The following is a 27366-nucleotide window of genomic DNA, read 5'->3' as shown; positions in this document are numbered from 1 at the left end:
ATCATACACACACACTGTCTGCAGCTTTTCAACCGCCCACTGTACTCGGCTACTACTAGAGGAAGTGGGGCTGTGGTCCGTATTACCTCAGTGGATTTAGACATTAGGAATCTCATTAGAAGATGGGTGGGTGGTGCCTGCTGCTCATTGAGAGGAAAGGGCTTTTAACGCTTTATGTCCCTGGCCGGTAACCGGAAGACTCGCCCCAAAACACGCTCACCCCCATTTCTTTTTCCCGTGGACCGCTTGCCCAGGTTCTTGTATTTGTTTTACTGAGGATTAGGAATACATTTAGAGTTTAGGCATAATTTTACTGAGGTTAAGTTTAGAAATACATTTAGGCTTAGGCATGGTTTTGCTGAGGTTACGTTTAGGAATAAGGTTAGGTTTAGGCATAGTTTTATTGAGGTTACGTTTAGGAATACCTGCTGGCGACCGTTCCGAGGTCACCAGATTTGTCTCGGGGCGACTGTGTTTTGGGGTGATCGTTCTTGTATTCCCCTGACCCACTCATGTCGCGTTGCTCCATCGCCTGATTGATTGATTGATGTACTTTATTTAGTAAGACATGAGAACAGTACATGACAGTACATAACAGTACATGGAAGTACAAATTCACAGCCTTAAGAGGCCCAGGTGATAGATAGGGTATTCACAGTCATTTAGATTGTAACAGTTTTTGCCGATTAAAATAAACATTTGAATTTTCCAAATTTTAAAAGAAAGAAATCATACAATGAGAACATAATGCACACAACAAGCGTAGTGTTACTTCGTAAACTTTAGTGGATTCGTGCTCGCACTGTTTGACAGTTGACGAGCGCCGTAGTTGATGTTGCGTTGGTTACTAATGGATACGACACCTCTCGTAGGATGGTAAAAAAAAAAAAATCGACGATTCAATTTACGTTTTAGTTCATATTGAGAGTTGTTTTTAAAAGTAATGACATGGTTAAGCACACTCTTTAGTCTTTATGAATGAGTTGTTGCGTTGTACTTGTACCTCAATAAATCTTACTTACTGTAGTTTACTTTCTATTGTGTTGATTAGCATAGGCAAGCTATTCAGCCCAAGCCGATACAATAGTGTTGCAGATTAAACCTTTTCATAGATTTCATAGATAGCTTCATCAACTATCAGTGTTATGTGAATTCATGTTTTTTGTTTATTTCAGACATTTAACCACTGAAACCCTCAATACTTAAAACTTGACCGTTGGCGTTGGCTCTGTACTTGATCTGCTCTTTTCCCTCCCTCTACACCAAACCTCTTTGCCAAAAAATAGCCGATTTAAGCACACAACGCCTCACAGCGCAAGGTGTTGTGAGTTTGTAGATCTGCTATTTTCGGCTAATGTTCCCCTCGGAATAGGTATTCTAAGTGGTAAAAAGAATTTATCACATAAAGATTTGGCGGCCCCCCTGTTGTAACTCTGAGAACCCCCTAAGGGTCCCGGACCCCTGTTGAAGACTCCTGAGCTAGATGATCGAGCAATACATTAGTGACGAGTTTAAGGGGACACACAATAATGCAGTGTGATTCTTTTTGGATGTCTGGAACTTGAAATGTCTGGGAAAGATTGTTACCTGAATATTATTATAACATATATTTTGACTCAGACTCTGAGTCTCAGAGCTCTTGGTTAAACACATTTCATTGTATTAGCTCTAGGCACTGTGGGAGCTGATATGACTGAAAATGACACTTGACAAATGGACACGGAATGATGAAAATTCATAATATGAAGTAGCCTACTCACCTTATTTGTTACAAGTAAAAGTATCAATACCCTAATGTACAAGTTTGGTATAAAACATTTACTTGAGTAACAAATTTGTTTTCCGATTCATACAAATCTTTTGAAAATAGCAGATCTACAAGCTCACGCAACGCGTTGTGAGCTTGTAGATCGTCTATTTTCAAATAGCTCAAGTATATATAGGGCGGAACTTCGAAGTGATTAATGGATGTTTTGTAATAATAATCAAAACCTACAAACTTAAGTAACTAGTAACCAAAGGTTTCTAATAATTGTAGTGGAGTAAAAAGTACATTATTTGCCTTTGAGATGTCGTTGAGTAGAAGTAAAAGTACTGAAAAGTGTACTTAAGTACAGTACTTGAGTACATGTACTTAGTTACTTTACACCACTGATAATACATTATACTGCTGCATCACAAATATCATATCTGCAATGTCCTTCCCACAGACAGAAGAAGCTCCTGATCTGCATTTGAGCCTTGATTGTGAGGACAGTGTTGTAAATTCCCAGACACTTCACCTGCCACCTGAGAAATGTGTTGCACCAGAGACAGTGTTTTTAAGCAGAACAAAGTTGAAAGACGTTGCAGAAAGTATTTTGAAAAATGGCTCGCTAAAGGTCAGTTTGAACTTCATTCATTGATCTATACTTCTCCCCACCTGTTGTGATATCAATTGGCTGTTAATAGTAGATGTTATTGTTATTATCGTACAATATATATTTGAATTTCTAAGTATTTTTCTTCACTGGATCATAAATTATATATCACTTTTTTTTATGTCAGAATTTATATCTTGAAGGCAATCAGATAGTCACTCTCCCAGATTCGATGTTCACCAGTTTGCCCAACCTGGTATGGCTGGACCTCAGAAATAATCACATTTCATCCCTTCCTATGAAAATTGGTTTTCTCAGGTAAACCACTCCTTTTCCCTTTTTAAAAAATAACATGTGATATTGTATTGTTATTCCAGACCTGTTTCTTATCTACTGCTTGTCTTCAAAGGTCAGTGTTTCTGTGTCACCTGCAGAGTATTTGATATAGGCAAACTCATTATTTCTTTCAACACTGGTCCCAAACAAGATATCTCCAAACTACTGGCTGGATTACCATGGAATTTCATGTGAAACTTCATGCACCCAAGAGAATGAACCCTACTGATTTTGTTGACCCCATAGCCTTTCCTCTAGAGCTACCCCTTGGCCAAACTTTCCACTTGACTCGACTCGACTTGCCTTTTTTGGTTTGCCATCTGGAAAAAGTTGTGGATAGTACATGGTATCTGATACTTATTTGGGTATCACCTCCATCGAGGTTCCAAGCGAGCTGAGGCGATACCAAAGGCAATAAAGTAGAAAAGTTTGCGCTCTAAAAACTCATGGCTTACCAAAGCTAGTACCAGGTGCGAGTGGCCAGCATTCAAGTCCATAAACAACAGATAAGGCTTTCACACTAACAGAAGAAGGTTGAGGCTTTTTGGTTGCAAATATAAATATATTTAATTACAAAGTGAAATAAAGTGACATGGTGAAAAAAAGTGAGTGGACGTTTTGGACTACTGATTGGTCAAAGACAATCATCACTAGCATTGTATAATTTAGCCACAATTCCCTTAGAACTGTATGGAAGCTCCCGAACATTGTTAACAAGATTCTAAACTAGCCAATGTGAAATGAATCAATAATTTAAAAAAAATATTGGACTGTATAGAGGCCATTTCCAGACAATTCACTATTGTCCTTTGGTGCTCTCCTACAGACTTGTGGGTTGGATGTTGCTATGATGACCAGGTACACTGAGAGAGTAGTATCTGCAGTGGAAAACAAAGTACCTGGTACCAAAAGCGAGTAGAGTCGAGTTGAGCGTCCAGTGGAAAAGCGTCATTAGGAGTCTTGCTGCTCTCTTAAAGGAGGGTTCAACCATTTAGTATCTGCTTTCAAAATAACTTAACACTACCTCAAGAACTGTAAAAGTGTGTAATCAAAGATCATTTGAGATCCGAAGAAGGTTAATATATATATATGTTTATTTGTTTCTTGCAAAAAATGGGAAATTCTGCCACTTAGCTCTACTACTCATTTACGTAAGTAAATCTACTGTATTGATTTAATCTCTCTAAATGGTTCATTCAGATCTCTGAAAACATTGCTGCTGGAAGGAAATCCTATTTCTGAACTTCCACTGGAGCTGGGTGAGTTAAGTTCAGTCACCTCTACCTGTAGTGATTTCACCTCATATCTGATTCAAACTAATATTGTTTTTTTTATTGTTTTCTTTGTTTCAGTACTGCTCATTGATACATGTCTTTTATATCTACTCCATGTGCCATTTTAAAAGTAGCAAACGAGGTAATAATACATATTTTTTTCCACTTCCTAGGTAATGTGATGACCCTGAAAGCTCTGAACCTGAGGAATTGCCCCATCAGGTTCCCACCACCGGTCATTGTGCAGGAGGGGGTCCAGAGCATTCTGCAGTTCTTGAGGAGTGCTATGGCTGAGCGATCAGTACACGTATGGAAATCTCATTCAGGTGAATGAAATGAAAATCTCTCACCCGAACTTGTACGATGCAGCGTTGGGTATGCACGTGGCCTCTGTATGCGTCCTAGACATCTGCTCCTTTAGCATAAGAAAAGGGAGGGTGGTCACAAAAATAGCTTGTTGCCCTGGTTCCACTTCAGTGGTGTGATTCTGTTCCCTTGGAGACAGTGCATGCCAGTCGCCTGACCCCCCCCCCCCTTTCCCCTGCTGCTATACAACACTGCAATTATTTTAGCCAGATGAAAATGATCGATCACCTGTGGGCTCCTAATGGGTGTTCTCTGTCTTCAAGCACTGTCCATAGCTAATCATCTTAGCCTGGTTTATACTTTGTGGTAAGATGGTGTCACTCGCCAAAAAAAGCTGATCTACAAGCTCACAATGTGTTGTAATGCTATACGGTGTGCACATGTAGATCTACTATTTGTGAGGAACAACACCATGGTAAGACAAAGTATAAATTCATGAGCAGGCAGAGACAGGAAGAGCTGCTGTTGCACATTGAGAAAAGACAAACGCCACAGTCGGCCCATTTATCTTATTGTCTACAAGGTTATAAAAAAAAAGAGGCCCCTCTTCCCTGGGGAGCAATCTCTGAGCTTGTTGCGTGTGGTGTGCTCAGCACTAGGTCTACATAAATGCACCAACATTCATTGGACTCTTTTTATTTCCTCAGAGCATATCCTTAGTGATTGACCTGTCACAGTAGACTTGCGAGGCTTCTGTTCACTACAGCTTTACATTCTGTTTTGCCATCAACCTGTCAATGCTGGCAATTTATACAATATGTTTACCCTATTTCAGCATCACTCATCATATTGTACAAATAGTTCAGAAGCAGAAAGCACTTCAATGCCATGTAAGGTTATGTATGGAATAATATTTAAGGAATTTGCCGTGGCACCTGTGACATCCACTTAATAATTAACAATGAATACAGGACTACTGGAAAGATAAGTGCATACAGAACTCACAATAGTGCAATCGGACACTGCATAACATGCACTCAGACACCAGACATACAGTACAGATAACCAGTTCTTAAATATATATTCTGAATGTGTGATCATTATGTGTAGGTGTGAGTATGTGTTGAGAATGTTGTCACGTCTACTCAGTGAATGATCTGTTACCAGTGCACGACTTTTCACAATTGCAGAGGGTAATGTGGCCTATTCTGCATCTCTGAGGCTTGTAAAGCCCCCCCCCCCTCTCTTTCTCTAAATATAAGTGGTAAACCTGTCTTGTTGGGAAATCAATTATTTGTAGACACTTATCAATTCGTAAAACTATAGGCAGGTCATAGCCAGTGTCCTCTAGCTCCCAAAAAAGTGTGGTTTCTTCCTCTAACGTACCCCTGGGTGTGATTGGAAGCTGTCCTGTTGTTTTTCTGGCAGACATGCCCCTTGTGGAAAAACTCCAGTTATCAGAGCTGGTGGGGTCCAGCATGGACCTGAGTGAGGAGGCTGTGGATGAAAATGAACTCCAGAAGTTCAGGGATCTCAAACACAGGATGATTCTCATGGACAGAGCCGAGTTGGGCTATGGAGAATCCATTCTACCCTCAGCACAGCAGCCCAGGGCAGCACAGGGTGATGGAAACCGTGAGTCAAATCCCCTGGCCATTATCCAAAGGTAGGTAAATATTTATAGTAAAAGTGGAAGAAAATATGATTTGCTGAGATACACAAACATGGTGAATGTATGGTGTGTGGTTCTGATGTGCATGTGCTGTGAATAACAATTTCCTGGCTGAGATTGTCCCTCCCCCCCTGGTTCATCTCATTTGTATAATCAATTTGCATCTCTACTGATAATTTATAGTACAGTGTACTGTATATACAAAACAAGTATTGTAATTAACAAGGTCGTTTTGAGTGTTCAGCCTGTTTGGAAAAACAAACAGCGCTATTTGCAACATTACACATTCCCCCCAAGTTCCCTATCATATCGTCCTCCTGGAGTGATCAAATTAAGTGAACACATAATGATAGATTTATCTACAGTTGGAGGGTGGTAAATGTGTTTTGATTCAATTGAGAACTTTAGTGCTGAGGTTTGGGATTTGTTTGCGAGGGGAGATGTTTGGACACGGATAACATAGAACTTCTTTAATGATATTCTCGGCAGAGGAGAGCTATTGTAGTCATAAAAATTCTCCCAGCCTCTCCTCCACAGGGACTTGGAGCTCTAGTGAACAATAAAAAATAAAGCATTTTGTTTCGATTTACTTGTCAGAAAAAAAGAGATTACAAGGGCCAACATAATTCCCGAGCGCCACCCATTTGACATCCAGCACGGCATGAGGTCAGAGGAAAGGAGACTGGCTGCGATGAAAGAGCTGAAAGTGAAACAGGCTATTTTGGAACAGAAAAGAAAGTAAGTGTCTGGAGTTGTCTGTATAAATCTTATTTCAGTGCATACAGTACTCAATCAACTGCACGTTGACATTATTAATCATCGCTGAATCGTGTTAGTTAGTCGTGTTAGAATTGCACACAATATTTATCCTACACTATAAAATCCTGATGATTTTACTGTGTACACGCAATGCCAGAGTGGAGAAAGAAACTCCAAGGGGTGTATTGTGTCTAATTGGCATTTGATGAACTGCCAGAAAGTCAGGGATCAATATTATGTGCTGGATCTTTATGATGAGACCCAATTGCATTCTAATGCACTGATATCCATGCATCCTGACTGATCGTTCTTTTTCCATAGAGACGAGGAGTTTCTTCAGGAATGGCGCAAACATACAAAGGTGATGCAGCAAGACAGGAAGGTCTTGGAGCTCAAGAAGGAGAGACATGAAAGACACAGGAGAGAGGAAGTACGTGAGCTTATCTAAACTGTGCCTCTGCTCTTTATTATTTACATTATTTTATTTGTATATGTTTGTTTGTTTATTAGCTATATAGATCATGTTCCATGTTAAAGAACAGTTGGTTCCATACAATGATCACATTGGTTTGCCTTGAGCCATAATGGTGCACTCTCACTGAAGCTTGTGCACTCTCTGATAGGAGTGGAAATTTAGTTCAATTTGTTTGCTCTCCACTCTAGACCGGATATGCAAACTGCAACTACCAAATTTCAACATCGCTTAAATGTTTTTGGAGTGCACTTACTAAACACAAGGGGGTAGCATAGCACCACCTCTGTATGGCCAACCATACTAACAAAGAAATGTACTGTATAAGATATAACACATTTGACTTAGCTCATGAAGAGTGGATATTAGAATTGGCACAAGAGAAGATATAGATTACGCTAAGGACTATTTATGTGTTTCAATTCTTGACACCCAGATATACTCAGTTGAACATTATTATGTCTGAGGCAACAACAGAGAGTAGTGATGGAGTGGAATGCAAGGGAACTGGGCCATTTTGCTACGTGGGCATTCCGTGCAAATTCATATATCTGTATTTATATTTGTAAAACGTATTAGAATTCCCCAAGGCCAAATGATCTGAAGGATTTCCCTCGCCACCACTGCCACTATTATGAGAAACCAACACATTATTATGAGCGAGAAAACACAAACAAGCTCTGGAACAAGTATAAATCATCCTATCCTATATTAAAATTGGCTACGGCCCCGTCACTCTGACTCAGACATAACCATAAACAAAACCACCCATATATAGGCATGTCACTATGACTCAGACATAACTATAACTATAGATATACCCATACCGTATATAGGCATATATGGAGATCCGGTTGTACTGAGCTACAGATCTGACCGCTATGCCCATGGTCATATGCATATACTGTATGGGACCAACCGACTTGACATCTGGCAAGGGTTTGAGGGAGTGTGGTGCCTGATTTCATAATATGACATCAGGGCACTCCATATATGGGCATAAAAGGGACACACGAAGACAGACAGATACAGAGATCTCCATAATGGGCATAAAAGGGACACAGACAGACGGGTACAACAGGTACTCTGACAAAGCCCCCGACACTATGACTCAGACATCTTGGTCGGATCGGCGGTGCGCGTGTGAGGGCCGGCCGCATAGCGGCCCGAACCTCTAGTTAAATAAAATCACACAGGAGTCATTACTAAGCAGTACAGCGTTTGTCACAACAAGTTAACTCAATCGCTAAAATGTGAGACCGCCAGAGAATAGTTTGTTTCAGATGTAGCAAAACCTTTGAATGCATTTGAATATTTTATATAACATTAATTACTGTGCAGTTTGGGGGAATGGGCCCAGTTCTCTGTGCATCAAATATACAGGAGTACACCATCAGTTATCCTCCAGCAGCATATAGTCAAAGTTAAGCCACTTCAGTAAAGTACAAGTAAATAGACATTCACAGATACATTATGTACACAGACAACCACAGGTGAATGTTAAGTATTTATATGTGTACCTGCAGTTATGTGCACACACACAGAATATCCCACAATATTTGTGCTTTTACAAACTTCAACCATGTGAACTTTGACTGAAAATACCTGTCATACACCGATAGCAACTAAACACACACACACACACACACACACACACACACACACACACACACACACACATGTTGTTATACTATAAAAGTTTTTTTTCTGCTGCAGCATTCAGAGACACATCATGCTGGCCACAATCCTGCCCAGAGGATACAGAAGTCCTTTATGTCCCAGAGGGAGCTTGAAGAGGCCAGGTAAATGGTGATCACATGGCTGCTACAACTACAGGCTGCAACTTTAGTATAGACTCAGCACAGGCCCACATCCCCAGTGACTTCTGAATCATTTTTTTTGTTGCTTTTTACCCCTTTTCCGCCTCAATTTAGTGTTTATGCCAATTAATTCCTCCCCACAGACATTTGTGTGTTATCACTGCTGTTGTATCCTACTGATTCGCCTGCCGGTGAAGAGCCCCCACCGGCAGGACATACTGTAGAGCCTTCGTTCTACTCCTCCTGCCAAACACTCCCTGCTGACAGGAGACACCCCAGCCTGTAGGATTCCGTGCAGTGATATCACCCTCCCCGCCCGGCTACCCTCCCCCGAATACGGGCCAATTGTGTTCGTATAGGTGCTCGACAAAGCCGGATACACCACGGTGGATTTCGAACCCACAACCTCCGTGGTGGTGGGCAGGCACTTTACCACTGCACCACCCGAACGCCTGTGAATCATTTCTTTAAAATAAGAATAAGTGTAACTTATTTTGCCACGTGCAATAAACACTCAGGAATTTATCTTGGTGTCATTTGTCAGAGAAATTAACAGCCTGCAAAGTAACCGTGCCTGCTGACATAAGGCCAACATGACCTTGAATACACTGCTAGTAACACGGTGCATGCTGACACAGGGCCAGCCTGACCTCGAATACACTGCAAAGGGACAGTGCAAGATGTGTTGTAGACCAAGGGTTCCCAAACTTTTCAGTCCGCGAACCCCCAAAATAATCATATTTGAACTGGGGACCCCCACCCTGACAAGCACTTGGATTTGTAGGCATTACATTTAGTTTGACTCGGTTCCACAGATAAATATTGTGAAAAAGCAGAACAAGCTCACAACGCCTCGCAGTGCTAGGCGTTGTGAGCTTGTAGAACGGCTTGTAGATCGGCAACTTTCACAATGTTTGCCTCTTTCTTATGTAATATTTGACAATTTGGCCAATTTGGTGTTAAAAAGGTCTTAAAAGTAATTAAATTGTAACTTAAGAAATGTGCAGATACCCTGTATACACCTATACTGTATGTTGGTTTGTTTACTGTTGAGTTAGACAACAATTTGGGAACCACTGTTGTAGACGAAACATATAGACCCCTTAACAGACGACGTCATACTGGCTGCGTGCAGCCAGTATGCGCGCAACGAAACCCATTATATCAGGTCTCGTTAGGACGCGTCTCACTAGCCAACACACACAAGAGGGGGTTGGGGTGTGCTGAAACCAGTGCACCCCGAAACAGGTTGGGAATTGATTGCGTGAAACAATCACCTGTGCGTCCAGGCTCAATGTTAGTAAACAAATAATTGGTCTATCCAATTCTGTATAAACATTCAGCACCAATTAGAAACACAGTACATACTGTCATATATACTGTGTGCAGATGATATGGGGACAACGGCGTTGTCTAATCAGACTGAAAATGCACAGATCAATTGTGAAGTCAATGGCACACTTCACTCACCTATTTACTGTGGTGCTGTGGCCCATTGAAATGGAACACTAGAGACACCTAGTGGTAAGATAGAGGCAGCACAATCATCTATGGTATCAGGAATTTTCTTTGTTCTTTTTGAGCCATATTTGTCCAGTGAAATACCCAGATTTCTGTCAATACTATGTGGTAAGCACCACTAGAAACAACACCTCAAACATTTAAATCTTCATCTATATATTTAATAACTAATTGTCCAGCAGGCTTGCTCCCCTATAGGTTTATACTATTGTATACTGTTGTTCTGTTTTGACAGCGCTTCTTGTTTTCCTTTTTCTTGCCTTGTATTGCTGTATACGACAGTACTTTATTTACTTACTCTTTACCTTCTAACTCTGTAACTCTTAACTGCTGTGCTGCCTCTGTGCGACTGGTTTCCCCCCGCGGGATCAATAAAGGCATCTATCTATCTATCTATCTATCTATCTGTCTATCTATCTATCTATCTACCTATCTATGTATCTATCTATCTATCTATCTATCTATCTATCTATCTATCTATCTATCTATCTATCTAACCTAGTGGTGACCTGATGATCAGGCCACCACCACCCTATATGGATGTGGAATAGTTAAATAGAAGGTTACCATTCCATCAGCCAGAACATCAGCAGCAGATTGAACCTAAGCAATGAGACTGCAGCATTGTTTCAAAATGTAAAATGTGACATTTTACCATTACCCTGTGTGACCCTCCTAGAGCGGCCCGGGATTTGGAACTGGAACAGCGGATCCAAAGCCATGTCCAGATGATGCAGGAGAGATGTGGACATCCTATAGGCACAGTGGAAGAGCAGATCACAGCTGCAAAGCAAGACATGGAAGAGGTACGTTGTGCCATATAAAAGTGGGAAAAAAGGGGGGGAAATAAATCATCCTTATGCACCATAATATACTTCCCCCCCCCCCCCCTTTTTTAATGAACTGAACTCTTTTTTTGTGATTGACAGACAAAGAAGCTACAATCAGAGCTTTTGGAGAGGAAGCAGAAGAGAGATTTTGAATATCGATTCACTGCCTAGTGCCTTCATGGGAGATACCTAGTTAGTGAACAGGATCTGTGTGTCCTGCCTGCCATTTTAATGTTGTAACATGAATGTTGAACTGTGTCTTTCACATCCATTACAATATTCACAAAAATACTAAAGTAAAAACCTCAAGGTTGTTACACAATCACATTGTTTTGATTTGTGTTTTCTAAAATGTGACAATATGCTTATCCATCTTATCATATCTTTAAATCTATCTTTCAATGTGAAGGCAATGTTAAGCAAACAAATTTGTACAGTTTAAGACTGTGCAAAATATCTACAGTAGGCTTAACAAACATATCACTGCATGCTATTCAGTTTGTTCATCTTGGCTTTAGTTTAACCAGACATGGAATTTATCAACCTAATCTGAGTACATGTAAACTACTTAAAATATTGCACTCAACATGGTGCACCCAAATGATTATGGTCACTTTTGTGCTGTATTGGCCTATTTACATATTTTACATAATGTTTAAAATATGATTAAATATTTACAGAAATAGTTAATTCTGACAGTAATATATGGGTCTATGCAGCACCTTATAAAGCACAAAGGGGACAAACTATAAAATGACAATGACTGAGGTATATGAATATGCTGACCTGTCTAGTGGTTCTTAACCAGTAGTGGTCCTTGAGGGGCTTTCAGGTGGACCCCAGCTAAATGATGGAGAGTTGGTAACCTAATGGACCCTATTAGATCTTTAACTCTTGAGAGTGTAAAATAAAACCAAATGTACCCTTACTCTTAATAACCCTTCATTGTACTCTCTCAAGAGTTAAATTATTGTTAAACATATGCACATGACTTAATTTACAACAGTCTACACAACAATTTGAGAATGTAGAAGAATTGTTATTTTGATCAACTGTTATTATCTCCTAATGGTACCAACATCAATACAGCATGGAATTGTGGACAAAATCTTTATCCAACGATAACAAAATATTCCAAGTTTTGGGTCAGAGACCTAAATCTCATCAAACGGTGGTCCGCGGCTCAAATGCCGAATAAACAATGGCCCTTGATACGAAAAGGGTTGGAGGGGAAAAAACACTGTTATAAAGCACAAAGATGTAGGCTACTGAAAGATATATGAATATGCTGACCAGTCTAGAAAGGCGTCATGAGACCACTCTCTCTCACTAGCAGATGTTGAGGCTTTTTGATATAGAGGCCATAACACCATTGCTGGTCTCAATGAATACTAGTAGCACATTATTCCCAGTGTGAGACAGAAGGGTAGGCCTTATCTCGAAAAGCTTTTTAGCTCCTCGCACACTGTCTGTGCGTGATGTCACCAGTGGCTAGAACAGAACTGTTGTAATTGACTTGGTGGTGGGGGCGATCATGATGGCGTCATTCCATGCCCTGGTGTAGCCTCACCGTGCTCTAAAAAGAGAAGGGAGTTAGGATTTTTGCCCGACCGACGCGACCGTGGCTCCCTTGGCCGGGATCGAGCACCGCCAGGCCGGACACTTCACCCCAGGAAAACATGGAGGCTGCTGTGGCCGAGGAGGAGCTGCGGGCCGGCTCTCGGGTCCCTGTCACCATCGATCAGATACTCAACGACACGCTGGTGGTGACTCTCACCTATCTGGAGAGGAGCTTCACGGGGATATTACTTGATTGCCAGAAAAAGTGAGTGGATTCTCTTGGGATTTATTTTGCATATAAAAAAATAAACGGCTAATATGCTAACGTTAGCTAACGGCTAATCTTGGATGCTAACAAGTCAAAGCTAGCTAGTTAGCTAGCTAAGTGGGCCTTCATACAAAAGACTGTAAATGTATTGCAACTGACAGGGTAGCTTTTCTGTTAGCCAACCTGCTATAGCTAGGTTGGCTAACAGAAAAGCTACCCTGTCTATGGAATACATTCACATTTTAGTCAATTATGCGATTTTAAACAAAAAAAAAGTGTCATTGCGAGGGTGTTCGACTGAATACATAATTAACAGTTTGCCAAAACAAGCACAGAAAGTACAGTGAGTGTAATACAAATGCAATGCCAAAAGGCTTGAACCCAAGAAAGCACTATGGCTTGTTTCCATTGGGGTCCTGTGTATTTAATTCATTGAAACATTTAGTCACAGGCAAATGTACAATACTATGCAAGTGTTGTATAGTACTAGTGAAGCCAGTGGCCCTCTATAAATATACATTTCACTGACTTCACTGAACAATAGCCAATGTCATTGAGTTCATCTATAGCTCATTGTTAGCCAAATCAAATTCAGAGTTTCAGACCAGCTACAACATAAAATATAGGCCTTGTCTGAATACCACTGTGCATCACATATGCCTTTGTTTTATTTATTCATCCATCCAGATTGTTTTTAAATTGCATACATTGCATATCATCTCCCTTTATATACCATGTCACAATTCACATTATATTGATTTACAGCTGCTAAATGGAGTAGAAATAAACCACAGACCCAGGCATAGTTGAACCTTATAAGCAATGGGCAAAGAAGGGACATTGCAAGAAAAGGGAACACTTTTAATTGAATGTTAAACAATATACCCTTTCCTGAGGCATCCAGTCAGATCTAGTGGCTATCATGGGCTTTGTCTGACTTCAGGGAGATCTTTCTTGGTACAAGACATCACCACTATTGTGATCAAGCTCATAGTCATGAGTTTCTTATTAAAGCCATTGTCATTATCAATCATTGTCATTATTGATTTATTTTAGGTATTCTTTACACCTCTTCAGTGTGTGTCACACCACAAATACAGTCACATGTATTAGCCTTGGTGTTCCTCTTAGTATAGTGCACCTTCAAAGCCACTGGGTTTAGCCTATTTTTAGATGTGCAGAATCTGCCCAGCTTTCCTCTTTAGTATGCTTAGATGGTTTTTCATGTGAGAGCAGGGGCCGTCCTGGGAATAACCCTTTCTAAATGAAGGAAACAGGCCTATGAATAACTTTAAACAGGCCTATATTTTAGGCCTCGTCACTGACAGAATTTGACTGCCTCTTCCTTTTCTGTACATGAGATAGGTTTCCCGTCATTGTCTCCTGCAGGTTTTCATGTCACCATTTTTGGCATATCGTTCGGTCCGATCTTCGCATTTAGTTGTAGTGTACACAACATGAAATGGCAACAGTATATTGAGTCAACGGCCGGGCAATACAAGTGCTGTGTCCTTGTTTCGTGACTGGCCCAGGACTCTCTGTCCTTCGTCACAAACAGCCCCTTCTGCGCTGTGTCAATCATGGCCATGGCCAGTTTCGCCTGCTTTTAGAGACACATGAAAAAGGTCTCAGAGCGAGTCTCACAGTGAGACTATTATTGAGAGGTGCCTGCCAATTACTAATCTGTTGGGGGCAGGAAATGTGCTCCCCAAATGTGACCTAATTAATAAAGTCATGACACACAGGCCCACAGTAGACGTGGTTGGGGAAAACAAACTGAAATCTCCTGGCTCTCTCCGTACATCTCCAAATCCCAAGTGATTCATGAGATTGTTGTTGTTCAGTCAGGTGTGTGTGTGTGTGTCTGTGTGTGTGTGTGTGTGTGTGTGTGTGTGTGTGTGTGTGTGTTTGACACACACACACACACACACACACACACACACACACACACACACACACACACACACACACACACACACACACACACACACACACACACACACACACACACACACACACACGTGTGTAGGGGGGGGGCTGCTCCTGGGCATCCTGTAGCCTCTTTGTCTGCAGTCACTTGACTAAACAGCAACACAGCCATGTTGCTACTGCTTGCCTGCCGAACCACTTCAGAGGGTCATTATTCCATGGGACTAGTCTGCAGGTCCCACTCGTCCCACACTGGAGGAACATGCTATAAGCAGACACAGATCAAACTAGCTTTCTTTTTTCTTTAAACAAATACGTAAAGTATGCCTCTGGCAGCAATGTAGACTAACAGCCAGACTGCTGCTGTGTGTCCCAAACCACACACATGCATTTAAAGAATGCTCAGCATGGGTGTCCGGGTGGCACAGGGGTAAAGTTCTTGCCAACCACCGTGGAGACTGGGATTTGAATCCTCCACAGTACATCCGGCGCTTGACTGCCCACTGTGCCCACTCCAACAAACAAAATTGGCCCCTGTGTACGCGCATGGGAAGCCAGTTGGGGAGGGTGATCTCTGTGTCTGCACTAGTGACTCCTACAGGTTGGTCAGGACACCTGTGTTAAACAGGGTGCTTTACTGAGATATGTATAGCGTGTTCCTCCGCATGCATTAAGGCCTCTCGGTGAAACTACTCACTATCAGGTGAAAGGAAGCAGCTGCCGATTAATGTGTATCGGAGCAGAGGATACACGTGGTTGTCTACCCTCCCTAAGACCAGCTGTAGGGGTAATTAGGGGTAATCCGTGACAGGGACTATACACCTGATGGGAGGGGGGGGGGGGGGGGGGGATTAGGAATTGGCATAAATACTACATAAAAATAATTCCCAGCAGTCAGCATACAGGTGATCGTGAAAGAGAGCAATGTGCCACAGTGACAGTGTGCCCAGTCAGAACAAAAGAAAATAGAAAAGTAGGGTTTCTCCCCTGTCAGGAATGATTTTGAGCAGCTTTGCCACTAAAATGTATGTTTTAGTTGGTTGCAACATTAGGAGGTTGATTTGGATTATGTGGCCCAAAGTGTTTCAGCAGGGTCAGATGCAAGAAGTGCAGAACAACAATTTCCTTGTGGAGGAAATCGCTTAACTAAAGAATTTGAGAAATGCCTGTCATGCATAACCAGAATGTTTGTGTGACCAGTTTGCTGTCTTGTGAGCTTCATCCTAATATTGCAGTGAATGGCCTATTGCTATTTAGTTTCTGATTATTGTTGTTTGGTTTGTTTGTTTTCTTCCTCCATCATAGGACCGGGCTGTTCTGTCTACCAGATGTCACAACGCAACAAAGGGATTACCCCATACCCACACCGGCTTGTGAAATCCATGAAGTTCTGAGCGAGGAGCCAGTTTCAGAATTTCCAAGTCACCCTTCCTACAGACCAAAGGATGAAAATACGCTTCCTGAAAATGATACACCTCTTCCATGCCCCGTGCCCACGCCAGTGCCAGCTGGACAGAATCCTTACCCTCCTTATTTTGAAGGAGCCCCCTTCCCTCGGCCCTTATGGGTGCGTCACAGTTACAGCCAATGGGTACCTCAGCCCCCTCCGCGACCAATTAAGAGAAGGAAGAGGCGAACTCGGGAGCCTGGCCGCATGACTATGAGCACCATCCGCCTGCGGCCGCGGCAGGTGCTGTGTGAAAAGTGCAAAAACACGCTGAACAACAGCGACGAGGACAGCAAAGACGGCATGAGCAACACCAAGGCCTCCAGGAAGGAGAATGCGCCCCAGAGTGATGGCGACGAGGCCAAGGACAGTTCTGCCAAGGTTGCGAAGAAAGAGGCCATGCTCCGGAGGGCCGCCAAGAGGCGAGAGAACGGCACAGGCTTTGACAGCAAACGCCTCAGGAAGGAAAAGCGAGGAGAGGCTGAGGGGGAGAAGTTCCCCGGTGGCGATGTGATCCCTCACAGTCCTGTCATAAAGATCTCCTACAGCACGCCGCAGGGCAAGGGGGAGGTCATTAAGATCCCCGCACGGGTCCACGGCTCGGTCAAGCCATTCTGTCCCAAGCAGCTGGTGCAAAATGGCTTTGGGGAGAACGGCAAGGTGCCTGCCGAGCCCACCAAGGAGCAGCGGCACATCCTGGATGCCACTAGGTCGGGCCTCACGGTGTCCATTCCTAAACTCAAACTGACCAGGCCCTTCACCACCTTGGGCCAGGGTCTGCCCTCACCAAAGATCCGCTTGAGGCCACCTCAGAGGGACGGTGAGGAGTACGAGGCCGGACTTGTCGGGAGCCCCCGGGCGCCAGGCCCCTGCCTCCCCCACTCGGAGGACTCAGGGGAGGGGAAGAACTCCCTAGATCTGTGGTCGGAGAGTTCAGTGGAGGAGGCCGACGGGGGCCACGGCGACCTGACCCTGCTCATCAACTTTCGCAAGCGCAAGGCAGACTCCTCCAGCTTGTCCGTGTGCAGCAGCGACAGCCTGGACGAGTCCAAGTCCTGCAGCTCGGACGGCACCTCTCCTGAGCTGTGCGACCTGGCGCCCGGGGAGGACATCTCTGTGTCCTCATCCTCTGTGCCCTCGTCGCAGGACGTCTGCAAGACGGTGCCACCGATCACAGTACGGCTGCACACGCGCAGTATGACCAAGTGTGTGACAGAGGAGGGCCACGCGGTGGCGGTGGGAGACATTGTGTGGGGAAAGATCCACGGTTTCCCCTGGTGGCCCGCACGCGTACTTAATATCAGCGGCAGCCGCAAGCAGGAGACGGCGAGCTGCGAGGGCCAGTGGCCCGAGGCTAAGGTGGCATGGTTCGGCTCGCCCACCACCTCCCAACTGTCCGTCGCCAAACTGTCTCCCTTCAGAGAGCTCTTCAGGTCACACTTTAATCGCAAGAAGAAAGGGATGTACCGCAGGGCCATCCTGGAGGCCGCCAAGGCCGTGGGTCACATGGGCCCTGAGGTTACCTCACTGCTCTCCCACTGTGAAACGTAGGTCCGTCCTAATAATGCACATTTAATTTCAATTTCATAGATGTCTTACAGTGTGTGTTGCTTTACCTGTAAGTGTTTTTTCAGAGGCATAGTTAAGACACAGATGCATGCAGTGTTTAAATATCTGATTAGACTGAGTGATTATTGTACATCTGCTAGACTGAAAACATCAGCCAGTTGAAGATTATTCTACTCCATGATCTTTTATAATCCATTCGACAGATGAAGTCTGACGGACATGACAACTTGGGGTGTCACGATTTGCCTAATCCATCTTTTTTTAAACTAAATTTTGATCCTATTCGATTTTTGATGTTTAAAACGTAATTTCTTTCAGCACTGATGGCCATATCATTATTCATTTATGCTATTGAGTCTTGATTTGTAAAGAAAAACACTCAATAAGTAACATTTATTTGAATTATAACATTTATAAATAACAAATGAGAATCTAGAATAATAAAAAGTTTACATATTAACAGCCTTGTGGCTTCCCTTGGACCTGTGCATGCATGATTAACAGAAAGAATCGCGATCCTGCTTTTAATTTTGATTCACTGAATTGAACGTAAATTTCGTTTCGATCATAGTGAAAATCATGATGAATGAAAACGCTCCTCCCAGTTACTTTCTAATGTTTATTGTTTGTTAAGATCCCCATTAGTCTACACCGTAGCAGAGCAATAGAGCAAATATCTATACTCTTTTTGCGCATGTTCACACGCAACTCCCTAGTCTGTACTAGACATCCGTGACTTGCATGATTAGAAGAAAAATCACCTCTACATTAAGAAGACCTGGAACGCATCTGTGTCACTTTAGATTTCTTTGGCTATTCAAAAATAGCAGATATACAAGCTCATAGCGTGGCACCGAGTGCCACGCTATGAGCTTGTAGATCTGCTATTTTTGATAAACTTTGGGGAAAAAATGTTTTTTTTTCAAAAAACTGTTAGGATTTAGAAAACATTTTTAAGAATCGCCTCAGGTCTTAATGGGTTCAAGTACACATTGGCGATGTGTTTTGATATGGGGCACCTGCTGTAAACTTTGTCTGGGCTCACCTGCTTCTGTTTAACAACTGCAGGATTAGTACATTCTGATTAAAACACTTAAGTAGAAAGCAAGGTAGTGACTAGTGAACCAATAATGCTACAATCTGCCAAAGCACTCAACGCAGGTCCATGTTTTTCAAAAGGTTTCTCAAGGTGGAGTGTTAGATTAGTCAGAAACCTTTCTGATTGCTTACTGTGAAGCATATAGATAGGTCACCTCTGATCATTAATTTTATTTAGTGCTACTGTACTGTACATCGGATTGATTCAGATTAAAATGACAAAGGCTTGTGTGACCACAGCTAACATAACAAGATTAAATACAAATGTTATGAACTGCGTACTACAGTGATACGCTTGTAGCTTGTCAGCAAAATTCCGAAACCATGATGTTTCCCAGTAAACAAATTAACAATGCTGCTACAGCAGGGTGAGGACATTAACATGACATGCAAGCCCATAAAAAAAACGTACTCTACAGTTGTGCCTTCAAACACCAAACGTATCTAAAGAAAGTCACTGGGAGATATGTAGACTTTGCTAAGCTCGTTGCCCAGGTTTCCTGGCTTGTTGACCCTAGGTAGCCAAGCAGCAGTCTCTTAACATGCACTCAAAGGTTAAATATTGTCTCCAAGTGATATGGCACGGACAGGCGGCTCCCACACTCTCTGTTTACTCTGGTATAGGCTCAAGGGCAATGTGGATGTACAGAGCACACCCAACTTGTTATAGCATATATCTGGTTAGCAAATTAAGTCCATATTTGGTGTTTTTTTTTCCAGATTCTCATTTGGGGAAAACCCATTTTCTTCCCTGTCAGCAACACAGAGGTTTCAACAGGCAGGGAAATAGCTGAATTGCATGCTATTGCCCCTGAAACCTCTTGACTTGAATTCATAATGTCCCATAATCTTCAGAGTAAAGTATCAACAAATGCTCAACAGGCACACCTTTCCCCCCATTTCTTTGTCTAGACTCATATCTGAAATTCAAATAACCCTACATGATCTGACTGCTGTTTGCTCTCACGCCTGATTTATATTTAATTGCGCATCGTGTCGCACACCTAAATAGCCAGTCTACAAGCTCACAACGTTGTGAGCTTGTAGATCCGCTATTTTAGGGGTACAACGCTGCCACGCGAATGTAGGTATAAATCAGGCCTTAGGCATTACTTTGCATTTTCTCTTCTCTCTCCCCCTCTCACTTTGTCGTTTCTTTCTCTTGTCTGCAGAGGTTGAGGGCTGAAGTGAATTCTCCGAGGTTTTTCTGAACTCGACTCTGTCATCAAATCCCAGGAGAGAGTACGTGCGGTTGCCACGGCTACTATTTATATGCCGCTTTTTTTTCCCACAAGGCTGGAGGAAAATGGCCACCAAGGCGGAGTGTTGTTTAGACTGCATAAGGGAGCAAAAAGGGCCAGTTTGAGGTATCTCATGGTCTACTAAGAACTGAACTATTCCTCCTTTTTTATTTTCTAGGTTTAACCATATTTCAATAGAGCTGAATAGCGACACTACAGGAAACCGAATGTATTTATTATCTGTAACAGTTTATTATTATACGTTACGTCCACCTTTCTACAACAAACCCGCAAAAATCTTCCCAATATGCTGCTGTCAAGTACGGTCCTCGACACCAATTGGGTACAGTGAGTTCTGACTTGCCCAATGAGAAGATCCCAGTGCCATCTTCAGCCGACACCCCCCCCACGCCCCCACCCATCCCCCATGTGATCATTGCTGAACAGGCCGAGATGTTTTTCCGTGGTTTGAAAAAGTCTTAGTATGAATCTTCCTACTTTCCATATCTGAAGAAAAAGAAATGTGAAACTGCTCCATCCAGAGACTGTCTGTCAATCAAATAAGCACTGTTCCATCCTCATTATGTAGCCTTCAGTGTCACTCTGTGGATATATGGATTTATTTATAAGGACCCCTGTTCTCTCCAAACAAAACCCATCATGTTGTTTCTCTTCCATTTATTATTATTATTATGTTTTATATATTTAGGAGACTCTTTAGAAGTGTGACATGGGTTGGCAAAAGATTTCCCACCCACTTCCTTCCCCCCCCTTGTCCTTGAAAATAATTTCTACTCACTTTAATTATTTAATGCGTCACGTTTTAAGAAAAAGCACTTTATCTGTACCTTGGTGGCCTGCTGTAAGCTCACTGTCCGAAAAATACTAGCTGAAGATACAGCCGTGATAGGCAGCGGGGGGAGTACAAAAGTGTCATGGTTGACTATCCATGGCCTTGTAAGGAAAAAGAAAACTCCTTTTTTCTTTCCGTTTTTTTTCTTTTACTTTATTGTGTGATTCGGGGAGACCGGATACCTTTTTGTGGGTGGTTGTGTACACTGTATTCTTGCATTTGACCTGGGTGTGTCTGTCTTTGTCAACGTATCCACTACAAACACACTACATGAATCCACATTTAAATGTTTCCACTGGAGTAAAAGAAAAATGGGACAAATAATGTGTCAAAGACCCCCCTATGCATCGTCAGTTAAAGCTTTATTAGTAACCTTTGACAAAAATGCTGTAAGAATACTGTGAATTCAACTGCAGACAGAGCAGAAGTGAAGGTTTCGGGTGAGCAAGCCGGCGAGTAGCTGCAGCCAGCAGTTATTGAGTCATGAGCAGCCTGCGAATCTGGCCTTTAATGACCTTTGTGTTGAAAGCAGCACTGTTGGAATGAGGAATGGTTGGGGAGGGGGGGGGGGGGGGCAGAAAAGGCAGAGAGCATGGCTAACCTAGCATAGCCTACCAGTCTGTCTTCAAAACACTGCAGATTGCACACAGTCTAATTGGCCTGTCTCCTTTCTTGTTTCGTTGTCTGAAAATATTTTTGCTCAGACTTGGGTCATCTGCAAACCTGCCGAAATGGTCAGTTGTATGGAAAACTAACCCATCGATTGTCTTGAGGGCGGAGCGTGTTTTGGAAAGGTCTAATCTCCTGTCATTATGATGGTCAATGGTGTGGCTGTTTTGTTGAGACTCTTAACAAGCTAGGAGGCTGTAAGGAGGAGTACTGTACAAGCCCCCCCCACCCTCCTAACTATGTTTTTTGAGGGGAAACATTTGTCAGGCTATTCCCTTGTATGAGCAACTTGGCTATCTACTGTTGCCCATATTGGTCAATGTTATTGGCTACTTTTTTGTTTTGTTTTTTTACATGTACTGTACATAAAATAAAAAAATATACAAGCAATAATCTTGCTGCTGTTATGTAGTCACTCTGCTACTATTATTCTTTATGTTCTCTTATTTGCAGTCCAGTTCAATTATTTGAGTTTTTTTTTTTTGTGACCACTTAAACCCTGGCGTGCCTGTTTTGGGAATGTCATATTGTCAAAAATAGTGAAACATTTTCAAAAGTAGATCAGCAGTAGGTAGTACTTGTTGTTCGGCAGTTTTGTTAACCGTGTTTGCCGTACAGCGACGTGTATATAGGGATAGTTCACCCCCATAATGACCTTTTTTCTATCTATTACACACCCCATGGAGACTTGAATTCATGGAGATTTTTTTGTTTTTGTCGCATTCCTAAACCAATAATCTGAATGCCGTCGGCTCCTGTAGGAGACTGCTGGGGACATTAGCATCTTTCCACCGGTCATCAAATGATTGTCTCAGGAATGCGACAAAAACAAAACAATCTACATGAATTTATAGAATTGATAGAAAATAAGTAATGTTTTGGGTGAACTATCCCTTTTTAATTGATTAAGATGCTAAATTTAAGAGAGTCATCTACGGTGAGCAATAATAGAAAAAAGGCACATGGTTTCAACATGTTCCTTTTGTTCTGTTTTTTTTTCTTTTTTTGTTACTCACATTTTCCACACCTGGACACTGATCTATTTATTTTTTACCCAATATGTGTGGGAGGGAACATCTGAATAATGTCTCTTTGTCTTTCTCCTACGCAGCTTATGCTGACAACCTGCCCACAAACCCCCACTGAATATTTCCTTACTCAACTGGATCCAATGATAACTGATTAGGAAATGACCAGGTTTATTATTGTGCTCCACTCCACTAAGTCCTCCAAGGTAGGCCTATGTTTTAATCCTTATTTATACTCCGTAGTACGATGGTATTGTTTGTCTGCAAGCAACACCGTCGGCTAATGAAGTATAAATAAAGCTATAGTCTTTGGAAAAAAACACGTTGGCTCCTATTTTTTCTCTTGTCCGAATGATGATGTCAATTTAAAGCTTGATTTATACTTTGTTGTACGATGGCATCGTGGACCAAAATAGCAGCTGCTCTAGAAGCTCACAACTCGTAGCATCCACGATGCTTTGTGAGCTCATAGATCTGCTGTTTTTGTTCCACGACACTGTATGACAGAGCATAAATTAGGAATTACAGGCTTGCATATTTAATCTGTAAAGCACCAGGCGTAGATGTGTCTAGACGTGGCTCCCGGGTCTGATTCAGGTTGTAACTCAAGCTCTAAAGTGCTCTACTTTCTCTCGGGTCACTTTCCTCTGATTACACATGCTTAAGGTTTAGTAACAACTTGATTATATACAGGTTTAAACCATTGACTTTTTGAAAGGGTTTAACCCAAATGTAGCGTATTTACAGCATAAATGTGATGCTGTTAACTTCTTTTCATATTTTTGTCCTGAACTGGGATTCCATAATCAGTTGGTGGCTGCTTTTATCCAGCAGTCATTACAATACCCAGTACTGGGGCATTGTGAGCATACAATTGTACAGTAGGTGGCCAATGGAACCCCTAATACTGGAATAATGAGCACCATCCACTTGCCGAGGCACACGGATATAAACTATAATGCAAAATATACCATGTTAATTGTTAGGTTTATTACGTAAGCTCCATTTTGTTGTTTTCCAGAAAGTGAGAAGAGGAAAAAGGATGGAGGAGAGGAGAATCAAACATGAAATAAGCATGTCAAAGAGAACATCAAAAAGATCAGGATTTCTACATATGTGCATCTATACGCATAGCATAAAACCAGCAGATACACTACATGAGGTTAAGCATGAGGTGCTAAAGTGTTAACACATTGGTAGGTCCACATAGCGGCAGGTATGTGCATGATTACACATAAGGTGGAAAAAAGTTCCAGTTGACAGGCCATACCACAGGATTATTAAGTGGGTCACTTTCTTTGATAGGGTTTGATTCCTCAAAACCGATTTCTTTTTTCTGTTATTGAGATATATTGGCCTATTCATAATTGTTATTCCAGTTTTATGCCTCCCAAAACAATCTTAAAGACCTTGAAATCATGCGAAACTTACCACACTTCATGAAAATGCTATTCTGATGTTGTTCTTACTTGGGAGTTTGTCATTTAGGTAGTACATGAATATGCCAAATCTAATATCAGAATAGCATGATGAAGTGTGGTAAGTTTTTTGTCATGTTGAGGTGTTTGCACTTACATCTTACATACTTAGTTGACAGGGATCCCCCAAGGCTCTGTATTCGGTCTGCTAGTATAAATAAAATAGACCATCTACAAGCTCAACACATTTCGTTGCAAAACGTTATGGCCTATACATCAGCTCATTTTGCCGAATATTTGCCGGAGAACTGGGTTCATGTGGTTAAGATACTAGTGCGGTACCCAATTGTCAGCGGGTAAGACTGTACTACTATGACATCAGTACCCATTGTCAGCGGGTACCACTGTATGTACTGTACTATGACATCATCACCTGTTGTCACAGGTACTGACATAGGCGGCGGGTGAGCTTGACAATTGGGAAGGCTGGGGATCGGCCGCGCGCCGAAATCCGTGAAATCTGTTAGTTTCTGTTGGGTTTTTGGTTACTTTATTTCGGTTATAGGGTTAGGGTTAGACATACACATATTATTTATTTATAGTTAGGGTTAGACATAGTCATTACACATATTATGTATATGACTGGTATGGTCCATTAACGCTCTGTCTAACATGGCTCTGTGAGCCTCCAGTCCCTCCCTCGTCCCTCCTTTCGAAACATCATTCAGTAGCAACCATGTCACAAGTGTTGATTTGTAACCCGTGCGTCATAAATAGGAGTGTGGTGTGCATGGCCATTGCATAACCTGGATGTGCAGCACAGCTTAGTGGGCCAGTGAAGATCAGATGACCCTCATGCCCTCCATATCTCCTCCCAATCAGATGCTTTCACCATTGAGGTTCAGCTGTGGGACAGTGGGACTAGTCCCTTCCCCCACCCCTGCTCTCATTTCATACCTCTGGCCTGGCTTTGTACACAGCTGGACATTTCATGGCTCTCCAGCCTGTTTCCTTTGGACCATAAAGTGGCGCAAAGATAGTGACTAAATGTCAAGGCTGGTTTATACAGTTAGCATGAAATGTGTGGCCTTACTTTCTCAAGGCTGACAGCCAGTGGTGGAAAGTAACTAAGTATGTTTACTCAAGTACTGTACGTAAGTACAATTTTGAGGTACTTTTACTTTACTGGAGTATTTCCATTTTTCAATACTTCTACTCCACTACATCTCAGAGGCAAATATTGTACTTTTTACTCCACTGCAATTATTTGAAAACTTGAGTACTAGTTACTTTGTTGATTTTGATTATTATTACAAAACATACATTAACCACTTCAGCCCTATATATACTTTGGCTATTTGAAAATAGCCAATCTACAAGCAATGCGTCACGGTGCGCCATGTTGTGAGCTTGTAGATCTGCTGTTTTCAAAAGGAATTTTATACATTTGAAAACTTGTGTAATGGGACTTTATGCACTTTTACTTTTGGTACTTTAAGTATATTTTGATGCCAATGCTTTTGTACTTTTACTCAGGTACATATTGAATAACGGACTTTCACTAATAACAGAGCATTTCTACTATTACGGTATTGATACTTTTACTTAAGTAAAACATTTGAGTGCTTCTTCCATCACTGATGACAACTACACTCATTGGAGCTGGTTTTTACTTTGTGTTACAGCATATATGTATAGTGGTTCTGTTGATTTTTCTAGCTGTAGTGTTATGACTGTTCTTCTTCCCACAAGCACGTACCGAGTGACCACTGACCATCCGAGGCTGTTTGCTTCAGTGGCTGTTGCCTAGTGTCCCTCCCCCACTCTGCAGGTGAGGCTACGGGAAGGAATGCAGGCACGCCACATTTTCTGAGCATAGCTGTGAGCCTCTGTGGTTGATTCAGCAGGCTACACACACACACACACACACACACACACACAGAGGGTATGAAACAAAGACACAGTGTTTGCTGAAAGACCTGGAGCAAGGATACCAGTGAGTGACCATTGGGGAAAGATTTGTCACGCTGGGGGCAATGTTCATTGAAGTTTTGCCAACATTGGGTCTCTTCGCCGTGCACACGCCACAGCACACAATGTCCGCACCGGTTCAGCTGTGTTGTTGGATTTGTTTAGCTTTTTAAACCACTCTTGCATGTGATTTCAATACTGCTATCTTTTTTTGTTTTGTTTATGTTTGTGTCAGTTTATATCTTGTTTTCAATAACACAAACAAGCTGATCCCAATTATGAGAAACCTAAATGAGATATTTGCAATATTATGCCAGGCAGTGATTGTATCCCATTTAGGTCTCTGCAAGTCATGTGTATTCAATTCAATGATCATGGGTATTGGTCCATGCTAGCGTGTTAATAATCACCTTATCACCAAATGTGGTTTTGCTGTCTACTCTTAACATTACCTTAATAACCAGAACGTGAGCTAGGATAGGTTACTGAAACACCGAGCCATACCGAGCCACAGTGATGGTAGACCTACCTTACACAGTAGAGCAGTTGTACTCTCAGCAAGCCGGGCTAAATGTTTGAGAGCACCATGTAAAGACAAAGTCAGGGTCCCTGAAACACCTAATTGTTGTCAGTCAACAACAGCCATGCGTCCCATCAAAGTGTCATCTCTTCCTGCTCTCTCACCAGAACTATCTAGTTAATAATATCAGCTAGATGCTAGAGTATCACACTACACCATACAGGTGTATTGTGTGTGGTTGAGTGTACACCAGTAAAAGGCTGTGAATCTCTCAAAGAGTGGGTCCGGGCGGGCCCCAGCCATCTGCTTGCCCAGACCAGGGAAAGGAAGCAGGCTAATTGCATTTGGGTCTTTAAATCTACAACTCCTGGCTCAGCATGTACCAGCCAGTCCCTAGATGGAACAGGGAATGGGAACAACTCCCCCAACCGTTGATATGAAAACA

General features: G+C 42.2%; 2 protein-coding genes across 3 annotated transcripts; both read left to right on the top strand.

Moving 5' to 3' along the window:
- Window positions 1-2289: 2289 nt before the first annotated feature.
- LOC311059165 (leucine-rich repeat-containing protein 27-like) lies at window positions 2290-11521 on the top strand (the record flags this gene model as incomplete). Its single annotated transcript, XM_084076848.1, has 10 exons — window positions 2290-2381; window positions 2548-2678; window positions 3897-3955; window positions 4144-4296; window positions 5705-5942; window positions 6546-6686; window positions 7029-7137; window positions 8896-8981; window positions 11200-11326; window positions 11450-11521. Exons 2-10 carry the CDS (start codon window positions 2593-2595, stop codon window positions 11519-11521), a joined length of 1071 nt encoding a protein of 356 aa, XP_083932974.1. The 5' UTR covers window positions 2290-2381; window positions 2548-2592.
- A 1221-nt stretch (window positions 11522-12742) lies between these two features.
- On the top strand, window positions 12743-22371 carry pwwp2b (PWWP domain containing 2B). 2 transcript variants are annotated; one of them, XM_084076781.1, is made up of 3 exons: window positions 12743-13175; window positions 16413-18101; window positions 20394-22371. In XM_084076781.1, exons 1-3 carry the CDS (start codon window positions 13030-13032, stop codon window positions 20398-20400), a joined length of 1842 nt encoding a protein of 613 aa, XP_083932907.1. In that variant the 5' UTR covers window positions 12743-13029; the 3' UTR covers window positions 20401-22371. The 2 variants fall into 2 exon arrangements, with proteins under 2 accessions (XP_083932907.1, XP_083932908.1); XM_084076782.1 differs by having other exon boundaries at window positions 13014-13175; window positions 16413-18105.
- The last annotated feature ends 4995 nt before the right edge of the window (window positions 22372-27366 follow it).

Source organism: Gymnoscopelus microlampas (assembly GCF_963454915.1).
Source record: "Gymnoscopelus microlampas genome assembly, chromosome: 13".
Classification (NCBI taxonomy): Eukaryota; Metazoa; Chordata; class Actinopteri; order Myctophiformes; family Myctophidae; genus Gymnoscopelus; species Gymnoscopelus microlampas.
This window is presented reverse-complemented; position numbering and strand designations above follow the sequence as displayed.